This window comes from Gadus chalcogrammus, chromosome 16 (genome assembly GCF_026213295.1).
Source record: "Gadus chalcogrammus isolate NIFS_2021 chromosome 16, NIFS_Gcha_1.0, whole genome shotgun sequence".
Classification (NCBI taxonomy): domain Eukaryota; kingdom Metazoa; phylum Chordata; class Actinopteri; order Gadiformes; family Gadidae; genus Gadus; species Gadus chalcogrammus.
The window spans coordinates 23,381,523-23,390,719 of record NC_079427.1 but is presented as its reverse complement, the minus strand read 5'-3'; the positions used below and the strand labels follow the sequence as shown (position 1 = coordinate 23,390,719).

The window sequence follows — 9,197 nt, the reverse complement described above, 5'->3', positions numbered from 1 at the left end:
GGCTAGATGCAAGATTGCTATTGCGTTGCCACAGAGTCCAGGGAAATGGCCCAGTCGTAGCAGTGGGTGACTCTGTCTTGAAATGATATATAAAGTACATTATGCGAGTTGCCACTGAGTTTACCTCTTCAGCTGACTGAGGTAAGCCTGACTAATGCTTTATCACACTTTAAACTACTTAATCTACACCAATATATTTAAATACATTAGAGTAATTGAAATCATTATTGGATAATATGTGACTGTCTTTGCTAGATATTTTCGGATACACCTTAAATATGACAGGTGGTAGTTCTGACACCTTTTTCATTAACATTTAGAATGATTTGTCTTATTATGAATAACCCTATTACATCCGATTTATGGCCTGCTAAAACAGTTAATATTACAAAAAAATGACATGCAGTGATGTAAAGACAGTTGATAGGATTAGCAGAGACATTCAAATTATTATCAGGTTTAACGCCCAACAAGAGATAAACTATTTATTAAGCCCATTGTCGTAAGTAGTAGCTTGACATGTTGTAGTTCATGAATAAGGATTGTGGCATGACTCGTTTTGCTCTCTTAATGAGGATGTGCCAGATCAATCATTAGGCTTGCGTTTGACAACATCAGTAATTCAATTCTCGTGTCAAATCTGGCATAGCTCTGTCAAATCCTGCATTGATTGGAAGTGCTTGACACATGATGTTTCTGCGTATTATTCACATGTTTAACGTGTGTTTTTCTTCAGGTCCTTTGAATGTCGGTGCCCAAAGCCCTTAATCCCCACCATCAACTGTTTTTCAACATCACTGATGTAATAATGTATTTCAGGTTGCAGACTGCATGACCTAATTTACTTAAACCCTGCCTAACCCCAACCTTCCCTTCCTCCCTCCCTCCTGCTCTCTCTCAAACTCTCTCTCTCTCTCTCTCTCCCTCTTTCCCCCCCTCCCAGGCCAATGGAGCCGGAGTACTGCTACGGGAATGGCTCGTGTCTGAGGACGGTCTACCCTGTTGCTGTCCGTGTCACCCTCTACTTGACCCTGGGGTCTGCGGTGGTCCTCACGGTGCTGGGTAACCTCTTCGTGATCGTGGCCATTTCTCACTTCAAGCAACTCCACACGCCCACCAACTACCTGACCCTCTCCTTGGCCATGTCTGACTTCCTCCTGGGGATTCTGGTCATGTTCCCCGGCATGCTACAATCAGTTGAGACCTGCTGGTACTTTGGGGACATGTTCTGCAAGCTATTCACTAGCTCTGACGTTTTGTTGTGTACCGCGTCCATCTTGAACCTGTCCTTTATATCCATCGACCGCTATTATGCCGTGTGCCACCCTCTGCTCTACCCCCATAAGATAACTGATAACACCGCATTCATCATGATCCTGGTCACATGGTGTGTATCCGCTGTGGTCGGCTTTGGGATGATCTTTCTCAAGCTGAATATATTAGGAATCGAGGAGTTGTACTATAACAATGTGGCGTGTGAAGGAAGGTGTGTTTTGTTACAGAGTGGGGTTTCCATCACTGTCTCGTCCATTATCGCCTTCTACATCCCCGGGGTCATCATGCTGGGCATCTACCTGAAGATCTACGTGGTGGCCAAGAGACAGGTACGCACCACAGGCCTTCAGAACACCAGCTCCTCCAAGGTGGACAAGCACCAAAGGAAAGCCACCAAAACGCTGGCCATCATCATGGGCGTGTTTCTGTCCTTCTGGGCGCCATTTTTCATCTGTAATATCATCGACCCCTTCATCGGCTACTCTGTACCGCCCGCCTTGTTCGACACTCTCGTGTGGCTGGGGTATCTGAATTCCACCATCAACCCGTTGGTGTACGCCTTCTTCTACAGTTGGTTCAGGAAGGCATTACAAATAATAGTTTCCGGGGCCATCTTTTGGTCTGACATGTCTGACACAAAATTGTTTGCAGAGTGACTGTTGTTGCATGTTGAAGCCTTCCGTAAGTTGTAGGGCCATCAAAAGGAAGGCTTTTGAACTGATGGGTGGAAATTCATAATAATTATATATGTTTTCCCCATAACAACTGTTAACATTTAAATTAATAACATATATTTTCTTTCAAATTGACAACATTTTGATAATGATATTTACCTAGGTGGTATTTGGGATCTCTGGCTTCGAAAGTCAGAACACACTGTTTTTTAACCGACTGTTAAAAGTGAATTGAAAATGTTTGTACTGTGGAAGAGGCAATGTATACTTAGCTGTGGTGCCACAAATCAAGCAAAATGTATTTTAAGATGTACCACAAGCACTGCAAAGAAACAAATGTGCAAATAAGTGAAAATGCCTACATGGAACAACAAGCACCCATATAATACACCCATTTATTACACGGGTCTTCTCAATGCCGTGGAACGCTCCGTTCACTTGCATGGGCCCTTCACAACTTCCGGCGGTAAATTATATTTGATAATTCACCGTTGCTAAGTATAATTAACCGCTGTCAAGGAAAACAAAGATTTTTTTGCCTCTAATGACATCTTTGGTATCACTCCGCAAGTAGTCCGGTAACTTGTCAAACCCAGCGTCTTCGGTTGCTAAGCGACGGCAACGTCTTTGGCAGACTATTTCTCTGCTGATTGACACTACCAGTGTACCAGCATTGCTGGTAACAAATAAATTGTAGAAAGACACACCATGTGAAGTTATTTTTTAATTTAGGCAAATAGCCGTGTAATAAGCGGGATAATGTAAAGAACGTTGCCGGTCATTATCGAAAATAGGCCCCTTCAGGGCCGCTGAGCGTCGGTGTCCTGTTCGCCCTGTCGGGCCTATTTTCCCGATAATGACCGGCGTTCTAAACATTATCCCTTACATAACATCCATTCACATCCACCCATATAACCCATAGGCCTATCATACACCCATATAACATCCATACAAATCCATATTGTCTGTCATGATAATAATTCCATGCCATATAACATATTTTGGGTTATATTGTACGTCTTAGAAATATGTATATTAAAGATGGCAACAATTTTAATATAATAAACAAAATACCTCCCTCACAACATTTAATCCATGCTGTTTTATGCTCACAAATATGACACATAAAGAACCCATGAACTACAATTGATTGACATTTCTTAGACTATAATGCATGACAAAGTAAGTGTATGTGTGTGTGATGACATTCATGTTGGCAAAGCATTTTGTTTATTGGAGAAGGATGATGGGAAGGCCCAGTGGCAGTATTCACCAAGCATCTTCAGAGAGACAATGGGTATACAGGATCCTTATTGGCAAACTTTCACATAATAGACAGTAGCATCACAACAAAAGACTTAGGTTTAATATTAACGAAAACAAGGTTGCCTCACAATTCCTTAAGCAATCGGAGGGAAATGGCCCCGTCAGAGCAGTGGCTGACTGGTTTGTCCATGTCGTCATCTCTAAAATAGTTTCATTATAAAAAGCCAAGGCGTGATTATTTATTTTGGGATATTCTTTAGTTACGATATGTCTCAGACACATAGTATATGTTTACAAAACTTTAATTAAAAATAAAATTAACGGATTTAGGTCTGACAAAACAAAGGTGAGGGGTTTGATGTTTGGGAGACTGTTACGGATTTGTTCAGGTCCGTCCTCTTTAACTTCAAAAATAACCTTCAAACGTTTAAATTGGTTCATGGCTCATATGAAAATTGTTCTCAACTTTTGTAATATAACTCTAGGAATAAATCTATTGGAGATCTGAAAGAAGGTGTCTTTCAATTCCATTAGAAAATCTATCAAATGCTTATGGGCAGTGTTTTTCTTTCAATGTAGTACAAAAATAAACCAAGTCCACTTTTTCCCATGGATGGGAAAAAGAGAGAGAAAATTTAAAATAAAAATAAAAGTTGTGATCATTATGTCTCTCTTTCGCAACACTTCTCTCCCTGTTGTATTTTCCATGTTGCCATTAGCGCCCTCAGAGATTGTTATTGCATCTTGCAACAGAGTCTAGGGAAACGGCCCAGTCAGAGCAATGGCTGACGGCTTTCACCCTGTTGTCCTCTTCAGTGACTGGAGAGGTTTTGTTATGTGTTGAATTTAATGGGTCCCAAGGTGCAAAGGTGCTAATTCTGAAATGATCACATTCAAAGCCTACTTCTGTGACATTTTGTCATTAGTTTAGAAAATAGTAAATGTTCAGAAAGTTACAAGTTGAAGTCTAGCATAAGTTGGTCAAGTTTGAAGAAAACCAGGGTGTTTTGACCTCCTTTTAAAAGGTCTTATAGTCTATTAAACAATATTATTATCAAAACAGAAACTACAGAACTTTGAATATTGTTCTAATAATGTTATTTCAAATTACTAAAATTTGCTTTAAACAAGGGCATGTTGACCAACCTATTGACCAACCGACCCGAACTTGACAGCCCTTATGACCTTGAATATTTACTCGTCGAACAGCCAGGCCAACACGCACAGAGAAGGAAGAAGGTTGTTAGGACCAAAAAGACCACGACATAGACAAATCAATAACTGGTCACGACCACTAGCTTTCCTCTTCTCTCCCATTGAACCCCATGTTATTCACCGGCCGCCAACACTTCAGTGGAAATGAATGGGAGTCACTGGAGGCTGAGGGAGGAAGGTCCTCCCTGAAGAACGCTACCATGGTCGGTGAACCGACCACTGATTTAGCAACAATCCCCTCTCCCTTCCCCGTTATATATTGGCAACAGGGTTAAGTGTAGGGAGGCTTAAGTTCCTGAAATACTTTGAAATCCCACATTTTCTCCCACGGAAAAGGTTGTCCAGGACAAAAAACAGAACAAGTTTCTCTGTTATTTGTTTCACCTTGTTGCTGTCTGAGGGAAGGTTCTTTCAACCTTTTTAATTATTTCAGCAATGACTTCGAATTGTATAATGGCTAAATGTGAATGTTGTTCTTGACTGACAAAATATAAATCAAATCCTGGAGTAAATCTATTGGTGCTCAGAAAACCTATGTCTTACTGTTCTATACATTTCCATTTAAAGATCTTATACTGAAGGTGAATATTTTCTTTTACATTGGCTTGTAATTGTGTTTGACATCGTACATAATAAACCAAGGAGTCGGTCCCTTGACCAATTCTCAATTAAAATTTTGAGGGCAACGCATCTTGCCCTCAAAATTGTCCATTGCCAGCCTCAGCCCTCTCCTCAGAGATTGTTGTTGCATCTGGCCACAGAGTCCAGGGAAATTGCCCAGTCAGAACAGAGGCTCACTGTTTTGTTCCTGACGTCATCTTGAAATGTCAACATATAGGAAGCACAGTCACTGTATCCCTTGAGTTGACCATTTCAGCTATCTAAGGTAAGCCCCGAATAATGCTGTATCACTCTTTAAACTACTTTTCACCAAGTAAAATTTGAATCATAAGAGTAATGAAAATGGTTATTAAATAATGTTTCTATCTTTACTAAATATTTGGGGATGTTGCTTAAATAGCCATGTTGTAGGTAATGTATTGATATTATTTGTATGCAACCACAGCATTTTTTTTTTTTTACCATTTCAATTATTTTTGTAGAAATAATATACCCTATTCTTTCTGGTTCTATTTTCAGAAGTATATTTGAATAGATGTCCTGCAAATCATTTTTTAGTTCAGTTTAGTTGCTTATAAATAAGGATTTCTTTCCTCATTCATTCAGAGATCAAAACAACTCATCCTAATTATAAACAACTACAACCTACATATAGTTAACTAAAGTCTCAAGTATGTGATTAAGTGGTTTATTAGGTTTATAAGGACTGTGGCATGACTTTTTTGACACTCTGAAAGCAGAATGTTTAGCAACTTGCGTAAACACATATGTTGGGTATGAACATCCGGAACATTGCATGTTGTCATAACTGAATAACACCAGATGTTCCAGATAGTATCAACAGTAAATGCTTGCTGTCATTTGTCACCGTAATTTATCACTGAACAATGGCAAAAACAAATACATTATTTATTTATAACATTATATATTGCATTGTCTATGATAGCTTTTCCTAATAAATTACTTAAAGATTGTACATGGGCACTTTATTTATAAATAGAATTAGAACTAAACTAAGAAGTGACAGTTTACTAATGATTGCATCACTGAATTGATTGGGCTATGAAGAGATCCTGCTGTACCACATTGTGACTCATCAACATGATTGACTCATTTAACCATGTGCCATGAGGTGGAAATTATCCAAGCTTGGGTGAAGGCCTACATTTAGCAACATTACAATGTATAACAATGTATTGTCCATTGTAAACGCTGGCAAAATTCTGTCGATCCTCTCATGATTATGATTGCAGACGAAAGTACACAACTCTTATAATATAACATTATTAAATGTGCTATTATCATCAGAATTGTATACCAGCTCTATGTCACATGATGTTTCTGCACATGATTAAATTGTCTAATGTATGTTTTGCCTCAAGTCCTTTGCATATAGTTGCACAAACCCCTCAACCCCCCCCCCCCCCCCCCCCCCCCCCCGAGAAGAGTGACCCCATTTACTTAAACCCTGTCACCCCCCGCCGTTCCCTTCCACCACCTTTTCTTAACTTCCTCCCTCCCTCCCAGCCTCCCTCATCCCCCCCATACAGGCCGATGGAGCCGGAGTTCTGCTACGGGAATAGCTCGTGTGTGAGGACGGTCTACCCTGTCACTGTCCGCATCACCCTCTACTTGGCCCTGGGGTCTGCGGTGGTCCTCACGGTGCTGGGTAACCTCTTGGTGATCGTGGCCATTTCTCACTTCAAGCAACTCCACACGCCCACCAACTACCTGACCTTATCTCTGGCCATGTCAGACCTTCTCCTGGGGGTGCTGGTCATGTTCCCTGGCATGATTCGCTCTGTCGAGACCTGCTGGTACTTCGGGGAGATGTTATGCAAGCTCTTCATTAGCTCAGACGTCTTGCTGTGTACCGCGTCCATCTTGAACCTGTCCTTCATATCCATCGACCGATATTATGCCGTGTGCCACCCTATGCTCTACCCCCGTAAGATAACCGTTCACACAGCAGTCATCATGATCCTGGTCACGTGGTGTGTCTCTGCTGTGGTCGGCTTTGGGATGATCTTCCTTGAGCTGAATATTTTGGGAATTGAGGAATTCTACTATAACAATGTGCCATGTGATGGAGGGTGTGTTTTGTTTCAGAGTGGGGTGTCCAGCACTGTGTCATCCATTCTATCCTTCTACCTCCCCGGGGTCATCATGATGGGCATCTATCTGAAGATCTACATGGTTGCCCAGAGACATGTGCGCACCATAGGCGTACAGAACACCAGCTCCTCCAAGGTGGACAAGCACCAGAGGAAAGCCACCAAAACACTGGCCATCATCATGGGCGTGTTTCTGTCCTTCTGGACGCCGTTCTTCATCTGTAACATCATTGACCCCTTCATCGGCTACTCCGTACCACCCATTTTATTCGACACACTCGTGTGGCTGGGGTATCTGAATTCCACCATTAACCCGTTGGTGTACGCCTTCTTTTACAGTTGGTTCAGGAAGGCGTTTCAAATTATCGTTTATGGTAGCATCTTTCGGTCTGACATGTCGGACACAAAATTGTTTGCAGAGTGACAGTGGTTTCATGTGAAGCCACCTGGAAGATGTAGGGCCATAAAAAGAAAAAAAAAAACTGATGGGTCGAAATTTAAACCAATTGTAAATGTGTAAATGTAAATTCACAAATCACCAAATACCTTTATTTATTGTGCTATTATTTATCCTGGATTTCTGGCTCTGAAAGTCAGTTATTGTTCCTCAAGACTGTCTGTTTTCCTTATGTGCTTTGGGAAACACAATGTGTCTGTACTTTGTGTGTTTCAATACAAAGTGTGACAATGGTAGCCTGGCTCCGCCCGCCTAAGTACTTCCGCTCAATTTTCATTTCCCTTCAGTACTACGTCTGGGTTTGCGCAGAGAATGTCTGCGCAAATGGAGAATGAGGAGATGAGGAGAATGGGCACTCGCTGGTTAGTTCCGGTTTTCTGGGCTGGTTGCAGTAATAATCTCTGTCCACGCGGGGCACTCGCAGGCAAGTCCAGAATGAATGGGAGCCTATGGGGTTTTATCCTCAGAATCCACTTTTCTTACGATGTAATTTTTTTTTTTAATTTATTTGAAAGTTGCGTTCAAAAAGTGGGGCTAAGATAATAAACTCAGCTGAATATTGCATTTTTAAGGTCACGTATCTGTTCTAAAAAGGCGTTAAAAAAATGCGACGACGTCACACATTAGCTGTGTTCGAAATTGTTCCATATCACGGATATAGTGCGCTATATAGGGTGCTCGCCATTTTGTAGTGGTGTTCGAATTCTTAGTGGTTAATTTCATGCACTATATAATGCACTTAAAATACCCCAAATTTGAGTGTACATATGATGTACCCTACATGTTACTCCCGTATACCACAATGCAATGCGGTCGTGTTTTTCCAGAGGAGAAGAAGAAGCTGAATAACCGCGAAAACGAATACATTTAATGATGGAGTCTCCGGCTTTCGTATAGAAATGTCAACAATTTATTTGGGATTTAACATTGGGAATTTAACATTCAAAATTAGTTTAAAAAAACTTGAACAAGGAAATGTAACATTCAACATCAATATAACCTCCAGCTTTCCTCATGAGTGCCCGGTTTGTTTACATGATGTGGGCGCATCAGTCTGCGTCACACAAATACCCGGCGCATTTACTGACGCAAATGACGTTTAGAAATGTTCAGCGTAGTGTCCGAATTCTCGTTTGTTCGTACCCTATATAGTGCACTATATCATGAACACTATATAGGGAATAGTGAGTGAGTGTATAGGGAACGATTTCGAACACAGCTATTGTCATACTGTCAGAGGTACTGTATGGAGTTAGAATCATGCCAAAAACCCTGCACTCACGCAAAACGTGTTTTGCTCACGCATAACGATTCACACGCACACAAAACGTGTTTTACTCACGCACAATGATTCACACACATGCTCAGTGTGGTTTGCAAATACAAAACATCATTCACAAACTAATGCATTTTGCTTCAGAAACAAATACAGTATGTTTTACACAAAGTACAAAAAAAATCCTTCAAGTACACAAAACAATTCTACAAGTACGGAACACGAAAGCTGCGCGTGGATCGGAATGCATTTGCGCACGGATAGGAATGCATTTGCGCACAGATCAGCAAGGCGGAAAA

The 9,197-nt window shown here is 41.0% G+C and overlaps 2 protein-coding genes across 2 annotated transcripts; both read left to right on the top strand.

The window, feature by feature from the left end:
* Positions 1–947: 947 nt before the first annotated feature.
* Positions 948–1,931, top strand: LOC130405676 (trace amine-associated receptor 1-like). The gene is made up of 2 exons (XM_056610848.1): positions 948–1,230; positions 1,303–1,931. The coding sequence occupies exons 1-2, from the start codon at positions 948–950 to the stop codon at positions 1,929–1,931; spliced, it is 912 nt and encodes a 303-aa protein (XP_056466823.1).
* A 4,674-nt stretch (positions 1,932–6,605) lies between these two features.
* LOC130405675 (trace amine-associated receptor 1-like) lies at positions 6,606–7,692 on the top strand. The gene has a single exon (XM_056610847.1). It carries the CDS (start codon positions 6,606–6,608, stop codon positions 7,587–7,589), a length of 984 nt encoding a protein of 327 aa, XP_056466822.1. The 3' UTR covers positions 7,590–7,692.
* The last annotated feature ends 1,505 nt before the right edge of the window (positions 7,693–9,197 follow it).

Excerpts from the sequence above, each read along its gene's own strand:
- LOC130405675 (XM_056610847.1), top strand. The coding sequence starts at position 6,606 with ATGGAGCCGGAGTTCTGCTACGGGAATAGCTCGTGTGTGAGGACGGTC.
- LOC130405676 (XM_056610848.1), top strand. The coding sequence starts at position 948 with ATGGAGCCGGAGTACTGCTACGGGAATGGCTCGTGTCTGAGGACGGTC. Across the intron at positions 1,231-1,302 it reads GTACTTTGGGGACATGTTCT|ACCGCTATTATGCCGTGTGC; the intron begins GCAAGCTATTCA and ends TTATATCCATCG.